The following is a 26,337-nucleotide window of genomic DNA, read 5'->3' as shown; positions in this document are numbered from 1 at the left end:
GCTATATAAAAGAGATGCTGGGATGCACAAGAGCTGCAATGATTGCCTGCTTAGCATACACCAACATAATTCATCCTGACAACTTTGTCTCATGTCCAAGGCAGGTTAAATGATGTTGCAAACACGGCTTACAGAGAGAGAGATGGCACTGTAGTCCTCCAGCTGGGGCTGCTAGCAAGGACAAACCCTGTGTAGAAGATGGAGGAAGAAAAGCAAAGTTTAATTGCCAACTCATCCTTTGTATTTATCTATTTCACCTGGGAGCAGTGCCTTCTAATGGAACAAAGATATTTTCAGAGCAGACTAAAACCAGCATGGACATGAATAGCTAAAAGGCAGGTTGAGGTTCCAATACAAAAGAAACATATTAGAGGGGGCAGAAATTGAGCATTTTTTTATTTTAGTCCCCCTACACATCCTTTATTTACACTAGAAGAGCTTTTTGCTATAGTATTATTGGTCTGTGATTATCTGTTCAAAGAAAAAGCTACAGAAACTTAAGTCACAACATAAAATCAACCACCAAGTACAGTGGTCATGCTGTTTCTTGTTCTCCATGACTGCTTGTGGTAGTAAATGAGAAAAAAACTTGGCACTTCCAAAGAAGTTTAACATAATTTGTGTGTTATAAAAACAATTAAGCTTCTTCAAGAAAAACATCTGTGTCTTTTGCCTCCCACATCCTTCCCTTTTGCAGTCAAGTTTCCAACCCTGCAGATCTGGGAAACAGTTTGCATGAAAGAATTTGGGAGAGATTCTCTGACATAGCAGATACAACTGGCAGGAAGGGCTAAAAGAGATATTGTTGATTTTTCCATTTACATTTTGGCTATTGGATTGATCAATATAAGGGAATTTAGGGACTGACTCTACAGTGATTTACTATGGGTGGCTTTGTGGTTAAGAACAGCATTCATCACTGCAAATGCAGCTCCAGATCTGCCAGCCTTGAGTAGTACCTGACCCTTTCTCTCTGCAGGAGGAACTGAGGAGCTTTGCTTAATCAGTCCTAAGCAATTTTAGAGAAAACATTTTCCTCCTATGTGGCTGAAGTATTTTTCCAAAGAGACATGTAAGGGAGGGAGATGGTAGACTTGCCTGGTACAGCAAAATTGTTTTTCTTAAACTTGGACAATTTATGAAATGGAAGAGTTTCTCAAGATCTCTGCAACTGGTCAGCTGATGGTAATATCAGCATAGTTTGATTACCTAAATTAGATCCCAATTATCCACCTTGGTTTTATAACATCTACTTTAAAAACAAATTAAATCTGAAATGAGAGAGCAAGCAGAGTCCCAGCTGTAAGCTACAAGTAGGGATCAATTTGAACTATGTAATCTAACATGAAGGAAAGAAGCCAATAAATACCAAGAGAGCCAGGGAAAGGAAGCAAAAAGAACCTGACTGGAGAAAGTGACACAAATGAGCTGTTTGTGGCAAATAATCAGATTAACTCTAACTTGAGCTGGGAGATGATAGTCTGCACAGCACTAAGGCCTAGAGCTGCAGAGAGTTAGTTGTCTGACTTGGGTTGTAGCAAACGAGTTATGTGCCAAAACACCTTTGAAAACCTGCTCCTTAAAGTGCTTCAATGTGTTTACAGAATTTGTAAGGAGTTACTAAATAAGTGAGCAGGTAGCTCAAAACAAATAGACTGGGTTTGCATAACAGGTTGGAGAGCAGAAGCTCTGATTGTGAGTCACAGCTGCCCCAGGGTTACCCAGGAGAGGCTGGGGTGGTTCATTTGCTGCAGGTTGGTCTCCATGGCTGGTGAAGCTGCTTTTTACTCCAACAGCTTTTTACTCAGGGGACCAAGTTGAGCATTGTGCTGGGTAAGTGTGGAAAGAGTAGGATGTGCTGATAAAATGCAAATGAATCTGGATTGGTGAGGTGTTATTAGGAGTGTTTTTTTCTTGAGATATTATGTGTGCAGTGCTGGCTTTCTACTACTAACACATTTCCAAATATCTTCACTTGTGTGGGCTATGCTGTCTCTCAAGCAGGCCTGGGCTTTTATATGCATGTCCAGGATAATGAATGTATGTTGTATTTATTTCCCTTTTATGGAATTAATTTTTCTTTGTATTAGAAATCCTTTAACTTTGTTTCAAATCATTAACTAATGTAGATTTTCAAGTGTCATGAGGATTAGCTTAAATATTTTTACTGTGCTTGCTTTGAAGATGTAGAGTACTATTCAAGTGCCAAGATTTAAGTATGGGCTGTGAAGGAAGTGCTGCTGATTGAATTTTTAGAGGCAGCATGTTAGATAATGCTGAATTTGTTATTTAAGAGTAAAATGAAAGTTGTGGAGAACTGCAAAGTCTGAATAGCAGAGAAAACTTCTTAATGACTTTGTAGAAAACCATTGTCTCTCTTTTATGGATGCTTAAAGACCTCTAGGGTTTGATATGGATTAGGATACTTAAGGGATGGTGATGGGAATGGCAGCCAAAGCCCATCTCTTGGCCTGAGACTGTCTGATGTTGTTATGGATGGCAGGTATAATTTATGCTTATTTGTAGTTTTTTGTTATTGTAAATTTTGATCCATATATGCAAAACCAATGGAATAAAGACACAAGAGCTTTACCATGTGCACTCTATGCCCAGAGGACAAGGAAATAGAAATGAGCATGCCTCAGATGGAAGAGTTATAATTTTTCCTCTAAATCAAATACCATCCTGCAGAACAATATGGCACAGATATTAATGGATTAAAGTATTCTGCTAAATATGCTGTTAAGGCTCCAGGAGAAAAAAAAACCCCACAGTTTAATTCCAGTTTTCTTCAGGGGCTGCAAGTATATGGATTGTGGTGTTGTATTCTATGCAGCAGATATAAAACCCATGTGGCAAATTTTCATTCATTATTAAAGATTTGAATGGAAACTTAATAATGTGCATATGGATAGATGTGTTTCTAGTTTTTCTCTTTAAACAGAGAACATTTTAAAGTCTGCCTGGAAACCATTAATGACTCTTTTGGAGAATATGCAATAAACATTTATAGTGTTTCCTCTGTTAGTGTCTTCTGCAGCCACATTTCAGGTTAAAAACTTCAAATATAAAGTTCTGCCTTCTGTTTTGAGCAGGGATTTTTTTGTTTTCTCCCCCAAGAACTGAGAATACTTTTGACTAATTGGAAATGAGTTTTTGTGTTCCCCAAGCAACGTGCAAGATCAATTATTTGCATAGCTTTAGTCTTACTGTGTATCATCTGCTATTGTGTGTTCTCAGAAAGACAGTACTTCTTGGATGTGCTGGAACATTTCCAAACAGCCTAAGTGGTAGCTTATCTCAGTTTGATACTGTGATTTACAAAAATCAGCATAAAGATGGAAGAAAATCTATTTTCTATTTGTTTCAGCAAGCAGCTTTGTTTCACATAACAGTATGTTACCACATTTCATCAGACATAGAATAATCCTTGTAACACATTCTCAGCAGGGTGCTGGAAGGATGTTCTAAAAGAAAGGGAAAATATGTTCTCAAAGGGACCAGTACTTCTGAAGAGAATGAAAGGCCAATGAATAGTTGTTTAGTATTTCATCTGCCTTTTCCTTCACCTTTCTCCTGAGACTTTGCAAATATATTTTGACATATTTCAGCTGTCAGCACCGTAGAACATTGAATGCTTGTACCTTGCCAAAAATGTGATGTCACAGTGCAGCAACTATCAATAGTAGGCGGTATTTTCTATTTCAGAGAGCTCCCTAAATCATGAAATGGAGTGAAAAAATCTAAATTCTTGATTTCCTGAATGCCTAAGCAGAATTTAAGCAGTATTTTTGCTGACTAGCTAAAGAAACTGATGTATTATGTGAGAGTGTGCTGGATTTGGAGAACTTGTAACTGAGGTAAGAAGGTTGCAGCATGAAAACATCCAGGAATGGCAGCAGTGGGTAGAGAACCTTGCATTAGCCAGGAAAGCCAGGTAGGAAAATCAGGAGACAGCATGTCTATAGACTATAGACAAACTATAGACAGCATGTATTTATTGGTAAGTTAGCCTTGGATCTTTATTCTGTGTTGGATATTTTTCCTACAGACAGGTGGCTCAGACTCCCCTTTGGTTCACTGCAAGATTTCAGTATGAAACTGTGGGTCGATATTGATGATCTAATTTGGTGTTCTTGGGATCATGTGGGTAGGTGCACCCTTTATGAGACTTTGGAAAGGAAAGCTTTAGGAAGAGGTGTCAGTGTTGGAAGTCCCTTTATGTAATGCCAAAAAGCTTATTCAGATGCTGCAGCAGTGACAAGAGGGTACCATAGAGGCAGATGGGCAGCAGTGAAACTGTGTTGAGGTTTTTTTCCTCAGGGTCTTGCCTGGCATTTATTAACTTAGTACTTGGGTGCTTCCCAGACATCAAGTGACCTGTATGCAATATCCAGTGCCTTGCCAGCAGCAGCCAGCAATTAAAGCTCTTATTGGAAGGAACTGGAGGAGGAGATTGAACACTGTTCAGGCTTTACTGGTGCATGTGGGTGACTTCTCCACCCATCCTAGTTTAGCTTCAAACTTGCTTGATGATTCAAAACCCCTCACCTGCAGATGGATACCTTCACTGGTGTCCACTGGTAGCCCTGCCAGGGCCAAGCTGAGCATGGAGATGCTGCCCCAGAAGGGCATCATAGGGTTGCTATGCTCCCTTTGAAGGTTTCCAGAGGTCTCCCTTTCCCTAACAGATGTTCTGCAGCTGGCTATTGCACAGGAAGGAGGCAGCAATAACTCTTTCCCTTGTTTTTAATGAAACAGATTTTTACCAAAAGAGTTATGAGTATCTGCCCTTGGCATTGTGTGACCACAGAAAGTGCTTGTATGAGGTCTTCAAAGAATAGCTGATGAAGTTTTGTAGCAAGCTAGAGGCATTGTTTGAGCTAAGGGTGGGGGGAGTCATTGAGTAAGTATAATGGAAGCACATTAATTTGTGCAATAATCACTGTCCCCCATTCACCTTCATTCTGGAGACTAACATCACTCAATTCAAGCCTGCTTAACCCCTCAACAGAAAAACAAGTAATTGATATGAAATCTCATCATGAAATTAAGTAGCAGAAGAAAAAGTGTTAGGGTTGTGTCTGAGGCTTTGCTTTCAGGTAACAGTCACTTGATTGCTGAGAAGAATAAGAGCTATAATTGGTGAAGGCTGTAATCTTTCTAAAGACAAATTCTGTCAAAAGCTTCCCTATGAGGTTCTGAGTGCTAAGCTTGGGGAAAGAAATTCTGGAATTAATCAGTTATATAAGCATATGAATATTCTTTTCCTATATGGAGCATGCTATAAATGGAGTAAATCCAGAATGGCTCAAGGGCTTTTTTGTTTGTTTTGCTTTTATCAGCTTGTAAGGGTCACTTGTGAACTCACAGCTTCAGAGAACAATCACATGGTGGGTCTCTGGCAAACATTGGAAAGACACAAAGCACAAATCTGAAAATGCTCATCAATGGCAGCTTATTTCTCATCTGTTCCTTAGAAGGATAGGAATTTTCAACTGATTTGAAATTTCGGTCATCAGGGTGTGTGAGGATCATCTGTGGGGCAAACAAAGAGACAGAATTTTTCTCAAAAAGCCTTCCCAGGGAGGATCACAAAAAGATAATTAATTCCAAAGGGCAACAATTCCAGTGGGATATTTAACTTTTCTCATATGTATGTTATGAACTGCTTCCACAGCAGGACTGAGTGATATAAAGCCCAAATGACACAATAGATTAACTTAGGGGAATTTTGAAAAATGAAATGGAAAACATATGGAGGCAGTATGAATGTCTCCTTAGTGTGAGAATCCAGACCAGGTCATTACAGAGGGGTGGTACTGCCTTCCTGTGATCTTGCATCATGTTTGGTTAGTCACAGACAGGAGTATTGCCATGATTTGTATCCCCCAGCTCTGCAGACAAGACAGTCATTCTTCAGAAACTGAAGGATCCAATTTGAATCATGACTCTGACTACTGAAAACTTATTTGTTTTAATCACATGCATTTTTCTGTGGTTTATCTCCTAACAACTGTGAATAATTTAATGGGAAACATCAGTAGTTTCCAATAGTCAGTTAAAGTGGGAAATTCAGGTAGAGAAACCTATTCTATTATTCCATTCCAACAAGAAATGGTAGACTGGCTCTTGGTCCATGTTCAACATGCTACTGGTGTTTGCTCTAGGATGCCCAATGTCTATTAATCCTTTTTTACTCTTCCTCTTGAGACTGGTTTCAAAGTAAGACAAGACAGGCCCAGGTGATCCTGGTCACCTCAATGTGTCCCTGACAGTTGTTGCTTTATAATCTAACTGGTGATGTGGTCCATACCATTGAATGCTGATATTTTTTAAAATTATTTTTATGTTTGGGGGTTTTTTCATAAAAATAATTTGGTTGTGCCACAAGTAACATGGGAATAAGAATGCAATATCTGATTCAGTTTGTTATCTAGACTGGTGGAGCTATTTGAAAATGTAAAAATACATAATGTCTAGCTAAATCAGGTTGAGTTCAGCTATTTTGTGCTATCAGAATGCTTCACTTGAGACTACTGAAAAGTAGAGGAGAGCAGCAAGGTCAGAGAGGGCAAGTTAGAAAGCTCTGACTTGGAAAAATAATTCAATCTTCTCACCTGGACAGTCACTGTTAAGTACAAGCCATGAATTGCACTGTTGTAGCTCTGAATGGCATTTAAGAACTGCAGTGAACTGTTGTACCAACCAAATACCATGAAGGGGAATGGAGGTCAGTGTATGTGCTTGGGTGCCTTTTGAATTTGTCACTTTAAAGGGTACATTCTCTGAATGCTGCTGCATGCATGCTCCCAGGCAAAACCATTCTGTGAGAATTGCAGGGCTCAATGCTAACATGTTTATTCTCCTATGTTATTTTTTGTTTCATTGCCCTCTGCTGAAATCTTGACCAAAATGTAACTTTTCTCCCATGGCAGTGGTTTCCCTTTGAGCCCCCGGGAGGAAGGCCATGGCTGCAGAGACCTGGGCACTCTGTCTAATAGCACAGCAGAGCCCCATCACAAATAATCTGTCTTGGAGGTTGCTAGTGCCAGGCTCTACCACTGTTCTTGTGTTCTATTATTGCCAGGGTGCTGTTTGAGTACAAATGCTGTTTATTATCCTTTTGGGAAGGTTTCTTCACTCTTAGTTTCCAAAATAAATCTAAGTGTTCACTATTTAAATTCTTACTTCATTAGGTAACTAAGCCATTAAAGTCTGAGAGACAAATACCATGAAACAATTTTGATAGCTAGTGTGAAGAAACTGAAATGTGTTCACAGCCAAAGAAAACAAGCTAATTATATGAGGATTTTATGTACATATGCCCACAGACATCCATGTGTTCACAAAACCAGACATATATATGTACCCAAGCTGGTGGCTAATTATGTTGTAGATTATTTAATAAACTCAACTCTTTTGGATTCTTCTCTTCTGGGTTGCAGTGTCCATATAGGAATATCTGATGTGAAATTTGCTAATCAAAGGTGAAGAGAGAAACCCTTCTAGTTTGTAATGACATACATCTAGGAATATTTCTGTAGTATGATTCTTATCAGTATTTCAAATACCAAGATATTTTAAATTAAAAAGAAAAAATGTTTGTCGCATATTTTCTCCTGTGGTTCTCTTACTGCCTGCAGAACTACACCGGCTGAAGTGGAAAATACCCTTGCTTTTCTTTAAAATTAACAGTTCTATTTATAACTGATTATTGGTAATACTATGTGCAAGAAAAAGGAAGCAAGCACCCTGTTAAGTGTGGGTATCATAGATAATCCCAAAGAATAATACTGCAGGAAAACGAGAGTACACTTGAGGCTAAAGCAGAATAATCCCCTAACAGGGACTTTGCTGCTCAAGACAAGTGGCTCTCCTGATGATAATATAATTAAGAGCTTTTTTTAATAACCAACCCTGCCAGCTACACACTTAGTGAAACTACTGGCCCTTACACAAAAGGTGCTTTGATGTCTGTGTAAGTAGTTGCCTCCATTCCTTGAACTGCTTTATGTGCTGTGCAGGTAACCAGTTTGCAGCTCAGTCAGTGCTGCTTTTCAGCCATGTCTTGAACACTCAGTCACAAGTAACAGGCAACAGCACAGATTTGGCATAGAAGATGTTTAAATAACCTTTTTCCTAGGAAAGAATTCTGTTCCAGCAAACTGTTCTTTGAGCAAACTGTTAGATTTGCTTGCACTTAACTCGCTAAAAATGCAAGTACTTACTGTGAAAGAGGTGGGTGACATGAACACCTAGTGGGGCTTGTTTTTTCAATGTGTAAATAATTTGCTTTTGGAATAAGATGTTCCAGTACTTCCACTGTGTCCTGAAGTGAGAACCAAAAGAGCCAATATAAACCTGGGCTCAAAGAGATGTGGGTTGTCTTAGGGTTTTTTTTGTACTTTCATCACATGCAGTATAATTAGCCACTATAGTTAGTGTTTGTCCAAGTTTAGGACAAATTTGGGGAAAAAGTTCCTAAACTGTTCAAGAGCAGATCCTGACTTCTGTGAATTACTTTAGCAGTTCTTGGTGTTTTCTTTCTCAGTGGGCTAAATCACAATACTGTTTACTTGCATTTCAGTCACAATAAGAAAACTTTCTGACTTATCTTGGAATAGGTGAATTTAGACCTTTCCTGTAAACAGATTAATGTTCTGTTTGAGAATACTTTTTAGTGATTTTCATTGAAAATTCTTTTGTAGTTTTAGAAAGAAACTGCAAATGTGTGCTAAATGCTTGAGAAAATGCCTCCTTGAAATAGTAATTAAATTAATATAGAAAATAAATTAAAACTTTAAAAACTTTCCTTCTGTATCATGGTGAGATGTGTGTGTTAACAGCCTTGTCTTGTGATCTTCTCTCTCTCAGGTTCTTCTGTGCAGATTTGCAGAGTCCTAACCTATTTTGTTTTGCCTCATGGAAGTTTAGAACTTATTTTTGTCAACTGCAGCAAGCAAACAGTTAAACAGAAATGCTGGTTTTTTATAGACTGTTGCTTGCTCCCCAGATGATATTATTTCCTCTCATAACCCATCTTCCCTTGCTGTACCAATTTTTTTTCTCCCTAGCATTTACCTGGGTACACAAATATGGTGTTATGAGGGCAATAGATAGATAGAAATAAACAGGGCACCCTCTAGAAATGTAAATGTCAGTAAAATCTCAAGAGGCTTTAAGAAACTGCTTTGAAAATTCACAGGTTTGCACTCACTTAGCCAGGCCTTCTGTTGGGAAAGTTATGTTAGGGAAAAGATTTTCACATTAGCAAAACAATTTCCAACTCTGTTTGTGAAAACAGAACTAAACACAAATCTGTCAGCTCTTTACCTATCCCTGATGCCCATCTGTGCAACTATGGCAGTCAGTGGCCTGGTGCCTTTACCCTTCTGGTACAGAGCTGCTGTCATCCTGGAGGAATTCCTGATGCTTCACTTGGTGGGATTTAAAAATAGTAACCAGGGGAAAGAAAGAAGGAAGGTAATGTTCTTGAAGTTGCAATAAGGTAATTTTCTGATTGTCAAAAAAGCAAAGCAAATTTCCAAGAATACAAAGGCTATGTCTGAGCTGTGAGCTGAAAGAGCTGTCCCTCCTTCCTCCCACTTAACTTCTGACCCAGTTGCCTCTCAGTTGTTCAAGACTTCACCTAACAGTCAGGTTTATTTCTTCCTTCCAATGAGAACTCTAAAAAGATTTTGATTTATTCCAAGAAGGATGTAAATATCATCCTGGACAAAGTACAGTGGATCTGGCAATTTCTCCCATGCCATCTGCTCCTGGAATGATAGTTCGTTAAGGGAATTACAGCAGAGGATTAGTCCAGTATAATAAAATCTCCCTCTATCCCAACTCCAAAGCTATGCAAATTTAATTCGTGGGCCTTTAACTGCAAAAGATAAATTAATTTCAGATTAATACAATGGAGGAACTCTGTGTTTGTAATAGGTGTTGCATTTAGTGTGTCACAAAAAAACCCCAAAAAACCAGAGCAATCCATATGTTCTGCCACTTTCTAGTGCTAGCAGCCATCCTGTTTGCATCTGAACCCCTAAATTTAAGCTAAACCACTCTTTAAAATCCTTCATGGATCTTGTCCTGACAGCTTGCTTCCTTGACTGTGATATGAAATGCCAAAACAGGTGTAAAGTTAATCTTAGCTACTAATATGTGTTTTTTTCAGTCAATGAAATCTGATACTGCAGTTTCTACAAATGCTGTTCTAAATTTTATTAAAATGAAAAGCCAGACACAGTAAATTTATTTCCAACTATAAAACATTTTCTTTATCACGTACTGCAGCATTATAAAGAGACAACTGAGCTATGTGAAGAATTATGCCACATCTTGATAAGGAAAATCCTAGAAGGTCTCTAAGACAATAAAAATGTTATAAAACTGTATTATGCTGTGCATAATAAATTACAGGCTATTTTTAAATTTGATGCTTTCTGGTGGATTAACAGAAATTCTGTATTTTTATTGAGATTAGCACTAATTCTAGTAATATGTCTCTGGGGGAAAATGAAATGAGGAGTGTTACCCACCTGAGATTGATTAAAATGATTTTTTTTCCAAAATGTTTTCTATTTTAAAAAAGTCTTTTTATGCTTATTTTTCCCTGTTCTGGATGTCAGCATGCAACATTACTTGTACTTTTGGTGCAAAAGAAATAGGTTGTCATGTGACCTGCTAACAATAATAAGAGCAGACATAGAAAAATGAGATGCTGATAATCTTCTTGAAAATGTAGGGGCAGGAAGATCTTTACTTGTCACGCACATAAATTTTAAAAATCTGCATTATGAACCCATTTGGCTTAGATGTTCTCAAACTGGTTGGATCCAAGTTCTGATTCCTTTGCTCCTGAGATGTAGGCTGTAATTATAGAGCAATATTAATAAACTTCTGGAGATATGAAACTTGCTTGCAGTGAAAACTTTGCAAAATCTGGTATTTTATACAAAGGCTGCTGTGTCCATAAAGTCTCTTACTTAGAGTGATCTTAGAGTGATTGCTCATAAGGAGGGTTTTTTAAAAACAGACTACCAAATCTTAGTGTTTTGTCACTATAGTGGATGTGTGAATCTTCAACTTCTAGTTTGGGGAAGCTGTCAACAGAGGGCTTAATGACTTTTGCTCACTGTTGGTTTTGAATTTTCAAAAATATCAGGGTCAGCAAAAGCCATAAAATATCAAAATTAACAAACATCACTTTTATAATTTTCCAAGGACCACTGTATGAACTTAATTTGGACTTAAATGGACGTACCTGAATCTTTCTGTTTCTTATATAATCAGGAAACTTAAAATAATGTGGAGGCTTTAGGTTGTTTGGGTTTTTCTCCAAGTTAGCATAGCAATGGCATGCATTCTTTCCCTGGTTTCTAACTGAGAAAGAATACAGTGACAGGGATGACTGAAGCTGTATCCTGTTCAGTGGCTGTGTTGGTGCATTCAGCACTCAGTATTAACTGGACTGAGCCACAAGACAGGATCTTCCTTTCTTTGCTGCTCCCACCTGTCAGGGAAAGGATGTGCCTTGTACTGTAGGTCTGGAAGTGGCTGCTTTTGAGTGAGTTGGTTTCTCAGCAGTGGGAATCCTGGATGGTTCTGGAAGTTAGAAAACTTCGCAGTGGTACATGACAGGGTTGTTAGTAATGGCAGGAAATGGAATTTGTGCCTCTGACTTCTGGGATACAAAGCTAGTATTAAGAAAGAAACCTAAACATCCAAAATTGAAAATGCCAATGAGATTACCTTGGCAGTACTAGTTTTTTAAAATTATTTAATGTATTAATTGTTGGTCTAGTTATCTTCTAAACATAGCTTTAAATTTTATGATTAATAACGTGATTTTGTTCTGGTGGTTCTGTCTTGTTTGCATTCATGGGCTGGACAGATGCAGGTGGAGAGCAGCTATTTAATACTCTGTTTGCTCCACCATGCCCCAGTGTGGCTCTGTGCCACATGTTACTTCATGACAGTGAAAGCACTTCCTGAAGATAGGTTGCCTAATTTCCTAATGGACACTCTTATGCCATTCACTATAATATGACACCTTGACATTAAAAATTATTACTGCTTTATATGAAAGAAAGTGAGTCACAGGGAAAAGAATTAATTTGTCCTTTTATGCTGCTGTCCAATATCGGGTGCCTAAGATTTTTTTTTTTTTTTGTTCAGAGCACTCAGCATTATGCATTAATTAATATGATCAAAATGTTACTCCTATTACCTTCAATTGCAGCTGCAAGTACCCAGTGCTTTGGTAAATAAGCCCTTATGGTTGCAAATTCCAAGTCTAGAAAATGAGGGAAAAATAATAGCAGTGCCTAGCTATTAAATCAGAGACCATTGAAGTGGATTTCTGTTAGAGACAAGTTCAAAATCCACCTCTTCATAGCTGCTTTCAATGATTTAAATCAAATTTCTGCAGCTTTTTTAAAAAACCATTTCTCATGCACTGTATAATTTTTTCCAGTAAATGAAGCAGTGATCCTGTAGGAAACAGCATATTCATGTAATGCTGATTTAAACTCATATTTTGCAAGTTTCATCTTTTGAATGAGAAGAGGGTGGACAAACGGAAAAAAAAATCCCAAACCTCAATCCAACTAAAAAAATCCCAAACAAACCTAAAACCCAACAACAACCTACAACCCCAAATCTTCCTCTGGGGAAAGAATGGTGTGATCATGTAATTAAACAATTCTGAGATCTGTATGCTCAGGATGAATTCCTGTATTTATTCAGTCTTGTGTTCATTGCTGCAACTTTGACTTCAAGGTTGCTGTTTTGGTCCAACAAGGCAATATTCACAAGTTCTTTAACTTATTAAACACCTAAAGATCCCCTTATACATGCATATTTTTATTTTCTAGTTCACTATTACACAGCAGTGTAGACAACTGTTGAAGGTAAGACTGTTGTCAGCTGTACACTTGTAAAATTGTTAATTAAAACAATTGCCCAGGATAGATTTTGTTAAAAATTTATGTGAGCTGTCAGATGTTTCAAAATATGCAAAGGTGTTTTCCTTGAGTATACATGTTACTAGTTTGAGATGGACTGTTCAAAGCATGGAAATGCTTTGCTACTGGCAACTTTTAAGGCTGAAAATAACTTCAATAACAAGATATTTCCTTCACTTTATACCTGGTGAAGTCTGTTAGCATAGGGCACATCATGATGGCTGATTAGAGCCTCTGAAAGCTCCAAGGAAGGGTATGAGTTGAAGAGGGAAACCAAAGATTGAAAATAAAATGTCAACACTCTGAAAAGATTACTGACTTGTAGGGTTTGCTTTTTTTCTGCTTCCAGGAACTTCTACAGGTCTTTGTGTTTTAATCTCTGAATATTCATGCATTGTTAGGTGTGGCCAACACATGATTTTACTGATTTTTGTTTTGTTTTTTGGTCTTTTTTGGAAGCATGTTTAGTTGAAAGAAAATGGGAAGGCCTTGATTAGAGTGTTTGTGTGCGTGCATTAGAAGGGGGCTGGGGGAACACCAGAACATGCAAGGTCTGCAAGTGCTGTGTGGTTGTGCTAAATTGTTTCTACAACATTGAGTAATAGTGAGGTGATGAGCTGAATTCCAAGTAGCAGGAATGGTGCTGAGCAATCCTTGTCTCCTGCCAGTGAGACATGCAGAAGCAGTCCATGACTAAAGCTTTTTTTCTTTTCTTTTTTTTTTTTTTTTTTTTTTAATGGATCTGGGCTGTCCTGCAGCTGAATAATCTTCAGATGAATTGTGCTGAGAAGGAAGCTGGGCAGGGCAATATATACAGGCTCTTTTGGTAATGTGCTCATGGCAAGCTTGCTTTAAAATGTAAGGATATTCTGAAAAGTAACAGTGGAATTTAGGCAGTAACAAGCCTGTTCTCCTCAGCTTCTGTACTCCAGAATGTAGCAGAGCTTCACCTCTAAAATGAACTACTCAGACTTCATTAAGCCCTTTTTCTTACCTGGAAAATCAGCATCATTAAGAGTTTTAAATTAAAATTCCTCAGCATTTGTATAACCTGGTAAGATTTCCTGCTGAAATCATAATCTTCTGTTTTTTTAATCATCTCATCCTCTACCTCTGCCATGGCATTGGGCTGCTGGGTACCTTACATTTGTTACTTATAGTGGTGTCTTAGCTGAGGTAAGGAGAACTTGATACATAAGGTTGGGAAGATGAGATCTCTGGATAACAGCAGAGTGGATCTGTTACTCTGCCACTGGCTAAGGTTGCACCTGAAGGGTGAAAAATGCCACCTTGTGTCATCCTTGTCTGATAAAATATTGTAGTGACAGCAACTGTAAGAATAGGTTATTCCTTTTTGGCACATTTTCACTACATGAACCAATGTCTGATTTCAGTGATCAGTGGGATGACAGCTTTCAGACTTTCTCTAAGCCTGCACTTTTAAAACACAGATGTGCAACTGAAAAATTAACTTACTGTTTAAATCTGTGAGGTTTTGGCTTTGAAGTTCTTACTGTAAGTGAAAGTGCAGCCTCATCAGTGCCACAGTGCCCAGCCACCAAACAAACCCACTGTTCATGGCACAGCAGAGCTACCCACACTGGCACTACAAACTCCTGCTTGGATGCTGGGATTAATGCTCTATTAATCTCTGCAAATTAAGGTTTAACCAGCCTTTTCCACAAAGGATTTATTTCTTATGATGAAATTAGTTTTTAAGAATTAGAACTGAAAAGGGCTGCTGCCCACACAACCATATTTTCCCCAGGGTTATGTCACCATAGGGATGGATTGCAAGGGTTTGGACTAGATGGAAAACATGAAAGGTCTTTGTCCTCAAAACTGGAAGTAGTGACTTTGTGTGACCTGTCACAATGACTCAGATTTGAAAGGCAGATTCACACTGCCTTTGACATCCCTACTAGGCAACAACAACTGTTAATTTTGGATAGAAAGTTGCAAGCATGAGTGAAATTTGTGAGCTATGTTTGGCCTAATGCTGATTTCAAGAGTGTCATAAGTTCAGGTAAAGCACTTCATGAGACTCATGGAATGATGTGTTAACAGTGGCTCTTTGCTTTTATAATTTGGTAGATGCCTTTCCTGGTGTGGTTTCTCTGAGCTGAAATTAGCTCAGCCTAAGGCTGGACTTTCTGTTGATCTCTGTGGTGATCTCAGCTTAAGTTACACCTTCAGTTTTGTCCCAATAAGAAAATAAAGTGAAATCTCACATCCCTCCTGAAAGAGAGAGAGAAGGATGGCTGCTGCTGATGACTAGTAATGATGAAGTACTTTTGAGACAACTTTTAGACCTTTTGTAAATGGATATTTAAAGTTCACCACATTTTGTCTGATGTGATGTTTACAATCAAGGCGTGTCAGGGATGCTTAAAACAAGACAACTGCTCATGCCTCTGCCTTCCTTAAGGAATATAATTCACTGGAAATCCCTCAATGCTTTGGACATGTTGAAATAGTTGACCTTTCCAGGACAGTTTCTCTCCAGTCTCATTCCTTTCATTCTTTACAGCACTGGTAAGGTGGAGGGTGGAATATTTTTCATTTGCCTCAGATGAAAACTTCTTTCATGTTCATCACACAAGTGAAAGGAATAGTTTAAATCCAAGGAAAACTAGATTCTTCACTGTTGGAGAGATAAACAGACAATTTTTTTTTCAGGAAAGAATGAATTAATTATTTATCTTATTCACTAAGAAACAGAGCTTTGTTACAAAAGTCCTTATGAATAATGAGTACTTAAAGACACACAAACTGCTATCCAGAATGTCCTAACACTGGTTGGTGGTAACCTCTAATAAATAAAAAAAAAAGAGTCGTAAGTCCCTCCTTTGCTGCCTTCTTCCACTGACTTGTCATTTAGATAGTTCCTTAAGTAAGTCAATACAGTTACAAACTGCACTAAGTTATTTTCCATTAGTTTTCCCAGCAATACTACAGTTTTCAGCTTAAGACTGTAATTGAACAAGGAAGTGGATTTCCAGTGGTGAGAGGTGCTGAGGAGTTTGCACGACCTGTGTAAGAGTTCAGCACTTTGGATCCTGATGCAAAGGTCAAAACACTTTGGCACCTTCTCTGGAAATGCACAGGAAGGCAGCTAAGGAGTGTGAGCAGGAGAAATCCCCCCCAGGCCCTTCCTGGGGGAGGATTTGCCCCTGCATACAGATGAGGACATCTAGTTTCTTTTAGTTTCAATCTACTTACTGTCTTGAGGATTGCACCTGCCTAGGAGAGGCTTGCCAGGCAGGGAACAGTATTGGTTGTTAAATGTTAACAGGTTGTTAAATGTGCAGCACAGCACTAACCCCTTCTGGCTCCCACACCTTGAGGAGCTCTGTGTTAATGGTTGCTTAACATGAACTGGAGGGTATTGCCTGCCTGTAAACAGGCTCCCTGAGTTGCTGCAGGGAGGATGAAGGAATTTATTAAGGAACTACAGGGAATTTATTAAGGGAGCCAGAGAGCCTTTGGTACCAAAGCAGCAGGAATGAAGCAATGTGGCACAAAAGGAATACAGGGAAGGTGCCAAGTATGGAAAATGCGATGGGTTCCAAGATGAAGTAATGAGAAGTACTGAGGAAGTGTAAAAAGAGGAGACAGAGACTGCAGGAAAAGTGAAAAATATGAATTAAAACCTTTATGATAAACAGAGTATGTTATGTAAGAGAAGAATTTTAATTTGATGAGATTATGTAAAGTGAAAGATTTCTTCAACAGCTGAATTTATTCATGTGCGCTTACCCAATTTACTTATCTTAACAAAGTCCAAAGAAAGTAGCACAAGCAAAACACCTCACGAACGAACCCAAGCTTTCCATTCCCTGTAACAGATGCCAGCTCTTTACTTCAACAGGCGTGCACAGCACAATGCAAACACCTCTGCTTGCTAATAAGGATTATTTCTCATAGTCCAGCAATTTGGACAAAGGGAAACCTGCTGTACAGTGAAAAGGGTCGAACATAAAACTGGGCACTAACAAGCAGCGTAAGTATTTTCACAGCCCCAATAACAGAGAGAGTTTGGACTCTTCTGCCCAACTGTGAGCAGCCGTCTCCTGAGAACAGCGAGAGGGGAGCGCGGGGATTAGTGACAAACACACCGCTGGGTGTGCGGGCAGGGCACACAGAGAGAGAGAGAGACAGAGACAGAGAGCCCCGGCAGGGCACAGAGAGAGAGAGACAGAGAGCCCCGGCAGGGCACAGAGAGAGAGAGAGACAGAGAGCCCCGGCAGGGCACAGAGACACAGACACAGAGAGCCCGGCAGGCTCCGAGCCCCCGCCTCGCCCGGCGCTCCGAGCGCACGGCGGAGCCGCGAATCGCCGGCGGTCACGTGACGGAGGGCGGCGCTGCGCTGGCTCCCGGCCAGTGGCAGGAGCGAGGGGCGGGACCAACCGGGCAGAAAAAGACTAACATGACTAACGGAGCCTGGATGCGTGGTACCTTTATTTGGATCTACAGGAATGTAGGCTCTAGCAGTTCTGCAGCTCTGCCAGCCTCTTGCCTGACACTGGAACTGCTGCTCACAAAGTAGAATCCTGCTGCTCTTGGGTAGGAAGGATAGAGAAAGAACATGGCCTGCATTTTGAAGGTAAATCTCTATCTGTTGCTTGAATGCATTGTTAGAGAGCCCCTCGCTGCTCAGAGGCATGGATTTGGTATAGTCCTATTGCATCTTTGTTGTCTTTTTGAGTACTGGCTTTGTTTGGTAAATGAATATGGACAGATTCTGCAAGCACAGCTGTGCTCTGCTTCCCTCTGCCATTCTTTCTCATTTTCCCTGCATTGTCAGAACTGTGAGCTAGCGGGAAGAGAAGTGTGTACCGAATAATGGGAGAGGGGAGAGGTGCTCTGGTTTGTCTCAGCTGACTTTGTCTACCCTGAATTCCTTCAGGAGCAATAGGACTTGGGCAAGACTTCCAGTACGAAGGACAAAGCAGGCAACTTATTTTCTTTTTCTAACCATGCAGCATTTACTGCTCTTAAAGCAACGGCTGCAGATGTCCACAGCTGTCCCATTGCTCCTTGAGCTCACATTCCCCTGCTGAATCTGCTCCAGATCCACATGCTCCACGCACTTATACCTAGTATTTAACCGCATTTTCTAATTAAGCAACCTATTTGATAGCGGGTTTCCCCCCTTCATGCCAGCAAATACGAACATCAACTTACCGTGTGACCACAAGCTTTCTCCCGCCTGCTTCCCTCACCGAGGCAAAAGTGTTTGGAGCCGGCATGCCATGGAGATGGAGGGAGCATCAGTGGCTGGGATTGAATGGGAGGGGAGGAGGCGGAAGTGCGGTCAGGGGCGAACAAGCGGCGTTTGTTTCCTTGCAGCGCTGTCACTTGCGGGCACTCGCTGCTGCGCCCGGTTCGGTTCTGTTTGTCACCTGATCTGTTCCACATCCGTCTCTTATCTGCCTTGCTGCTTTCTGAGTATATTTCTTTTTTTTTTTAGTATATTTGCACTTTGTTTCTTTTAGCAGCTAAAACTGATCTGTGAATTCTTTGTTGTTTGCAATCTGATCTTCTAGCATAGAGTTGATTATTTCAAACTTTGGGATGGCCTGTCGTAGCAGTTGCTTTCAATGTACTAACAAAGTGGATATATTGCAAAACTTTAAAGCAGCTTCTGGATAACGAACATTTAGATGTCTCTGTGAATCCAATCCCTAGCACTACTTTTGAGCATTTAACTTTGGAAAAAACTTGTTATTTTGCTGCATTCTTTTCCTTACTCATTCATTCATTCATTCATTGTCAACTAGTGGGTCTGTGGCACATGGATGTTTTTTGAGTTGTCTGTCTTGTAGGTTGTGGTAGCTTATGTTATTAAATATGGCAAAGTCTGCTGCAAGTGCAGAAACTTCTCTGAACTAGCAGGTTCTGCTTGGAGCTAGATGGTAACAAACTCCTTCAGTCAGACAGCAGTAATGCAGCTGAGAGATGTGATTTGTGAGCTCTGCGAATGGAGCCTGGTTTCACAAAGATAAGCATGTGCACTCCTGTTTAAACACTCCCTAGATGACTTAGGTTGGATCTGACAGTGAACTGGAAAACTGAATTTCTTCTTTTTTTCCTTTTTTTAATTTTTTTTTTTTTAAATCTGTGGCAAGATCAATGCAAAACTTTCCTTTTGGCCCTAAGAGTTAAGTAAGAATCTTTTACAAGAAAACTCCAGTGTCTCTTTTGCCCTTCTAATTGTTTCCTCTGCCTGCCACAAGCATGACTTACAGTTTGAATGGTAATGTAATAAAAAAACTGTTTTCCTGGGCCAGGAACTCCATTTGGTTGTTAGTCTGATGGTTAAATCAATAGTTTAATTGGTATTCCTTGACAATCAGCCCTCTTCCAGTTTAATTCCTAATCTTGTTAATACAGGCAGGTGCAAGGATAAAAAGTGAAAGAGATCTGAGAAGATTAGCATTGCCATAAGGCAAGCTGGATTTTCTCAGACAAATATCCCACAGGAGTAATTTAAATGTGTAGCTCAAGATAGTTACTTCTATATAAGTTTTTAATGTAATGTCTACAGCTTTTTGCCTAACAAGGAAATTCAAAATAATATGTTTATTTTGACATGACACTAGGCTCATACCTTCCTGGAAATATAAACCTGTTAGCTACACCTTTCTCCTTTCCCTAGGGTTTGCCCTGAGCTTGTGTGGAAACAGGAAAAAAACCCAGAAATCTGTAATACAGAGTTGAAGTAAGTGGTGGCACAGTGGATGGAAAGCCAGAACAACTGTGCATCCTTTCCACTACAGCCCTGAGTGTCTCTCTGACTCTGCCTTGTGGCTTGCCCTCCTCTCTTCCTAGATTTTTAACCCCCTGACAAAGATGTTGAGGTTTGTTGAAAATTGGAGTTCCATATGAGTGAGAGTTTAATATAAGTGCAGTTGGATAGTGGTGTCTGTAAAGTGCAAAGAACAGGGGTGGCAGTTTATAATTAACTGAAATTACTTGGAGTGGTTAGGAGTGTGTTAGAAGAGGTATATCACCTTCAGATCTGAACATCTGCTTATGCTATGACTACTGCATGGAATAATCTGTGTGCAGCCTGTGCAAAAATGCTGTGGAAGGGGATTCTCCCTAAAGGTATCTGCTGTCTCCCTGGTGTTAGTTGTGCACTCTTTCTAGGTAAGAGTGATGGGGCTGTTACTGATTGTGGCTCCAGGAGCTTTGTCTTCTAGTCAGTACAGGGGCATTCTCAGTAAAGCCAGGGAAATTATTTTGAGGCATTCTCTCATATGTTAAAGAAAAGCAGAGAAAGATGCAAGTTCTAAAGTGCATGATGTGTTTTTATTTTCTCTGTCAAGACTTTAAAAATCACTGCAAATAGCTGAGTGAAGTGTAGGCATTTTTTGGAAGCAAACAGTTGGTCTTACCCTTTTTGCTATGATAGCTGCATGTCAACTTGCCAGCTACTAGATTAGCAGTGATTACTAGTTATGTAGTTCCTCTTATCCCTAATGATATTGAAGTCCCTAATTTCCACTGTATCAGTCAGTGACTCTTGAAAATGAGGACAGATTTCACTCAGTAAATTACTTCCTACTCCACTTCCTGCATAATTGAAAAATAGTGCTTCAAAGTATGTGTCATTTTATGATAAACTCAACATGAATTATATTCCCCAGTGAAGACTGGCCCATGATACTTTAAAGCAAACAAGAAAAGTAACTTAGTTTGCACATGCTGCAGTTTGCAGGAGATTGTGTCTTACCCTGTTCCCAAACTCTTTTTTCTTTTGAGTGGAAGTTTTGAAGATGATGATGGAGATGGATTATGTCGTCACCCAAGTACAATTTTAACTGTGTAGGCTTAATGTGGTAGAATTTAGTAAACAAAATCTGTGTGCAATGGGCCTGTACAGTGAGGACCAAGCATGAAATCTGGGAAGATGCTTCCTTCTGGTTTGTGTGCTCTGTGTTTACTGTGCAGTGAACAATGGAGGTTTCATGTGCCAGGGGCTGCATGTGACCTTCTATCAACAGGGGTCACACACTTTCACTGAAACTCTGGGGTTTTAATATTATTTGCATAATGTGAGGCAATGGTCTTATCAACACAGCTGAATGAGGGTCCTCTCAAAGTAAGCAGGTGGCCAATTAAAATTCATAGCCTCTTTAATATTTTAAAAGTCTAATTTAAACATTGGAAGAACTGTTTTGCAAAGCGTGACTTGCAGGTTTCAAACAAACAAAACCCTTCAGCACAGGCTTGTGACTCTTCTGCAGGATGCTGTCAAAGCTGGCAGTACCTGTGTGTTCATTTACAGTTTTTACATGCTTTCTCTCCATGGTTATCTCCACTGGTTTAATTAAATTCACAGGTTGCATTTTCCCCTTAGTGCACATAGTGAATTATTTTTGGCAGGAATTTTCTTTGAGAGTTTTTTTCTGAGTGTTTAATGGCCTATGTCTGATTGGGGTCTTCAGACACTGCAGTAATACAGATAACATTACTATCTACAGGCATATGCTCCATCTGCACTTTTGAGACTAAAATAGCAAAGCTGATCTCATTACATTGAATTTTTACCCTAGCAAGTAGCAGTTCAGAAGGGAGAGGCAGAAGGTCTGAAAGGATCTGGACCCAGTCTTTGGATGCTTGTAATCTTGGATTTTTAGTTATTAATTGGATTTTTTTGACCTCTAGGTACATGATAATAAATGTAGATATTTCCTCTCAAGTTTCTATATTATCAAAAGCATATTCTCTGTTTCAGTCTGCTCAGTTGTGCAGGGTAGGCTGGGTCTCACCATAATTCCATTCTCTAGAGATTTGCAGGTTGCAGGCATTTCCATAGAGTTGACCTCTATATCCTGCTTGAATCAGGTCCAAGATAATTCACATTCTGCCTTGACTGTTAAATTGCCTGCAGCAATGTTTATGCATGGCATCCATCCGTTTTCCAGTGCTGAGAGTTGTACTTGGATCTTGTTTGATTCTCATGCTGTGCTCTTTCTTCTGATGGGACAAGAGATGGAGAGCTCCTTGGAAAAGGAACAAGGGTGACCTCCTGTCCATGTGGGAGGGTGCTGCACTCATGGGTCATTTCCCAGCATTTGCTGCAGGTTTGCTGTAATGTGAGCTCTTCCTCAGCCTGTCTTAACCTGGTCAGCAGTTCTGTGGGCTGCAGCATTTCTCTTGCAACTGGAATCATTCCTGGGGTTATCTCTAGGGAGAGAAGTTGTAAATATGCAAAGGTGCCCCTTTTGCAGTGTGCATAAATGAGCTGGAAAGTACTAGGTGGATGCACAAAGAGTTACAGAGAAGAGTCGGGATTTCTGAGGCAATGACCAGGTATTTTTTGTGAATCACTCCATCCTTATTTGTTATGGGTTAATATTCCCATCCTTTTTCACCCCACCCAACAAAACTGGCTAACTTATTTTTTAATTCTTTCTAAAGCTCCTTCTTCATTGGTTATTTCTATTTTAAATACATTTCTTAGAATTATTCTGTTTCTAAATAAAATACTTTTTTTTTTTTTTGTGGTTTTACATTGTTTACCTCCAAATTGCTCCAAAGTAAGTGAAGCTGCATTAATGAACCTCCCAATGTTCAGGGCTAGGATTTACTGTATCATGGTCCAGTGGTGCTTAATTACCATGTAAGATTTTATGGAGTGCAGTACATGGAATTTCATAATTTGTTTTTTGTTATGTTCGCTTCTTGAAAATTTAAGGGAAATTAAATTCTGAGAGGTATAAAATGACTTTTCACTCTCACTTGCAATGACCTTAAACTAATCATATTTTAAGGATAATATATTAGCTCCCTCCCAAAAAGAGTTAGACAGCATCTAGTCAGTTTAGTTGTACATGAGGATTTGCTTTGGTTGAATGAATTTGATTTTGATGCCCATGTTGCTGAATCAAGAAAACCTCCAATTTTCAGCCCACTTCAGGTGGTTTAAAACTGAAGATTTGTGTCTGACTTGGAGGTGTGAAAACTCAAACCAACAAACCAGCATGAAATTATGATATGTCTTATACATTTAAGCAGTTATTTGATAAAGCAATAATGGGGAAAGGTTTTTGTCTAGCAGTTCATCTTTAAACAATGAAGCACGTGTCACCCAGATGTTTTAGGCTTTCCCCCCACCAGGGGCACTCTGTCTTTGTGTGCTATTGGGGCAGCCTGGTTTAAGGAAAGGTGTCCCTGCCCAAACTTATTGGGCCAAATTGCCCAGTCTATTCTGTGTTTCTGTGACTGTCAGGGCTATGGAATCACATATTCAAGGGAATTGTCTCAAAATTCAGCCAGTTGTGGGCTTGTGCATGAGCTTCAGTGATTTATATCTTGTTCATTTTTTTCAATTTCAGTTTTAAAGTCCTGAATGCCAGATAACTTGGCACGTCAGAATATGAAATAAACAATCACAGAAAGCAGCAAATTGCTGTACTTTGACATAACATATTGAAATTCCTTGAGATACAGGACAGATGTGCTATTGCCTATTTCTAGTGATATGGCAGCCAAAAGAAAAGCACATCTTGTTTTCTTGCCAAACATTGATGATTAACTTAAGGGAGTGTGAAATGCAGCCAAAAGACCCCATATTTTAGGCTATAATCACATCTATCACAACATCTGTGTGGTTAATTAAAAAAGTCAGAGCTTTTAGCTTTTTGTCTGATCCTTTGCCATGTTTCATTCCATCAGTATCTTATGTACATTCCAGAAGTGTAATACTGGACATGGTGATCTTTCCAGGATTTGTTCTCTCATCTTTTCCCAGGAACACAGTATCTATGCAGTAATTTACTTTTTTTTAAGTGTGGTTTTTTTTCCTGTGGCTTAAAAAGGAAAAAAGTTTTCTATGTGTTTTCCAGGAAAGAAAAGGTCAAATGCTTGCACATGAAATGGAAAATTAATTTCTTTATCATCCTGGTAGCTAATGGATAAATATAAATTTTGGACCAATTTACTTTTGTCATAATATAAAGAGCTATTTTGTGCAAAAAAAATACTGATTCTAAAGTTATTTTGGATTTTTAGTTTTACTTTCAGATATTAAACAGATAATTTATTTTGTGGTTGTTATCCATGACACTTTCCCAGTACTTTCTTCTGCCTATCAGCTACTCTCCATACACATTTGGATTCATAGCACAGAGGGTTGGAAGTGTGCACAATGCATAACAAGAGGTGGAGGTATATTTTATCTTACTAGTGATTGAGACTTCTCTGAGACCTCTGACCGGAGCTGGGAGAAATTGATCTTAGTGGAGATCTGTAAACAAGGTGGGTAAAGGCAGCTCCATTTACTGAATATATTCTCAATAAATAAGGCAAAACTCTGCCTTGGGCCTGTCATCTCTTAAAGCTGAGGGAGCAGTTGCCTTGCTGTTGTCAGCATCAAATACTCATATGGAATTAATTTGCTGTTGCTTTGCAGGAAAAGCGGCATCTACTGCATTTTTTTGTGGTGGTTCTTGCAAATAATCTGCAGACTGCTGAGAGAAGAATGGTCACTGCTTTTCCAGTGGTTTCATTGGTTTCTGTGAAGGGGAAGTATAAAAAGGCAATGTGTGACTGTAATGTGTGTTGTGCTCCTGAATCTGTGCACAGAATAAATTGTGGGTGGATGAGGTGAGAATTGCTTTGTGTGATGTTAGGAAATGTTAAATATTGAGCTGCCTGTTCTCTGTACTCCATCCTGCCCCTTCAGGAACGTCCTGTGTTTATGCAAATATGCCTTTACACAGTTACATACCTGCTTTTGATTGCAGTGTTCCAGGTTATATTGAGTAAGTGGATAAAATATCGTGCTGGATATTCTTTTTCATTTTTACCATATTTTGGTTGAGAAGACCAAAGGTGAGGCACTGAACTGGAAGGGTTTATGAGGTGAGATCCTGTAAGTGGTGCTGTTCAGGAGCAATGCTGTATGTAATATGATGTAAAAGAAGTCCTGTTAAGCAGTTCTTGTTTACCTGCATAGCATATATGGCATGTAAAATTAACATGGGAGCATTGCACTTGCTAATAATTAAATGAAGCAGTAGCTTCTTATGAAAGATATGCTTTCAGCAATTTGAATTAACAATAGGGAGAGGAGTGCTGACCTAGGCAGGTAGGACTGCAGGTGTGGAGTTTGGAAGTAATCAGAAAAAACACATTTATTTCATGGGAACAGCACTTTGTACAGAAGATGTGCAAATGAATTATTTATAGTTCCTGTCTCATCTAATGATGTGTTCCTTGCAGTGTTCATTTGCAGTGTAGGATTGGGTGTCTTATGTCCCTTTCTTAAATTCTTTTTCTTAAAATTATATGTAATCTCAATACCAGGAAAAGTTTGGAAAGGGAATGTCCCCCTGAGCATGTAACAACATGAAACTTTGTTCCATGAGGTTTGACAATTTCATCTAGATAGGAAATGCCAGAAACCAAATAGCAGTTAATTTTTTTTCTAGGTTTCACAGCCTTTTGTTAGCCATCACCTTCCTGTTTCCTCCAAATCTATTGTTTAGCCAGATTTGAACATAATTATTTTCTTGGGATGATGGGCTGCTATTACAGTTCAGAAATAACAATATGTATTTATTAACCCTTTAATATATGTGGTACTGTTACTAAACTGTTTAGGCCTGTAGAGTGCTTCTTGGTGTACTTTCATTGATTATTATTACATTATTTTACATTATATAATAAAATTATGTGCTTGTGGTTTATGTATGTACTCATCAAAATTACTCTGATCTGGCCTTCTCCAAAAGTGGAAATCACTTTATCTTTTAAATTAATTAAAAAAGACCAGAAGGCTTTTGTATTTTGTTGTGTTGTGTTCTGCTATGGGATGCAGTTACACCAGAATAAAGTTCCTGTAAAATTTTGTTTGGTTTGATTGTCAGGGGACTAAATATTTTAATTCCAGGTTATGTGTGTCCACAGTGGGGCTTATGTGATTATTCAAATTCCTTCTAGTTTTACTAAACTTTCCTACCTCAGTCCTCCGAGCCACGTGGATAAGTTATTTACAAGTTACTTCATGTCAGCTGATCTGTTATAGTTGTCCTGTGTTTGCATTCAACTCTGACAAGTTAGTCAGGTTAAAATCAGCTGTTAACAGAAAAGAGCTTTGTATTTGTGCTTCTTATGTGGAAACAAAAAACCCCAACATTTTAAAAAATGGAATGGAGAATGAGACTGAGTCATTCTGTGGGATCCTTGGAATGTGTAATGTGGGGAAAAAACTAGTGGAAGACATCTTTAGTAACTGGGGAATGGAAATTTTGCCAAAAGGAAAGCTTTTGTAACTTTTTTCCGTATGATTACAGAGAGAATGTCAGACAGTTGTCTCTGTGTGTCCCTATTACTTTTCTGTCT

At 39.1% G+C, this 26,337-nt stretch overlaps 1 protein-coding gene across 5 annotated transcripts in view; it reads left to right on the top strand.

The window, feature by feature from the left end:
- The first annotated feature begins 1,775 nt into the window (after positions 1-1,775).
- Positions 1,776-26,337, top strand: part of ST6GALNAC3 (ST6 N-acetylgalactosaminide alpha-2,6-sialyltransferase 3) — a 226,668-nt gene continuing 202,106 nt past the window's right edge. For 3 of the 5 annotated variants that reach the window (XR_013775260.1, XM_079313695.1, XM_079313696.1), the window contains exon 1: positions 17,420-17,584. Coding sequence is in view for 3 of the 5 variants with exons in the window: in XM_079313695.1 (XP_079169821.1) it covers positions 17,567-17,584 (18 nt within the window). In the remaining 2 variants the exon portion in view is untranslated. Of the gene's footprint in view, positions 1,834-17,388; positions 17,585-26,337 lie in introns of those variants that run through there. The other 2 variants (XM_079313693.1, XM_079313692.1) reach the window with 2 other exon arrangements.

The sequence above is a fragment of the Erithacus rubecula genome (assembly GCF_903797595.1).
Source record: "Erithacus rubecula genome assembly, chromosome: 10".
In the NCBI taxonomy this organism is placed as follows: domain Eukaryota; kingdom Metazoa; phylum Chordata; class Aves; order Passeriformes; family Muscicapidae; genus Erithacus; species Erithacus rubecula.
Note: the sequence above shows the minus strand (reverse complement) of the source record. Positions and strands in the feature narration are given on the sequence as shown.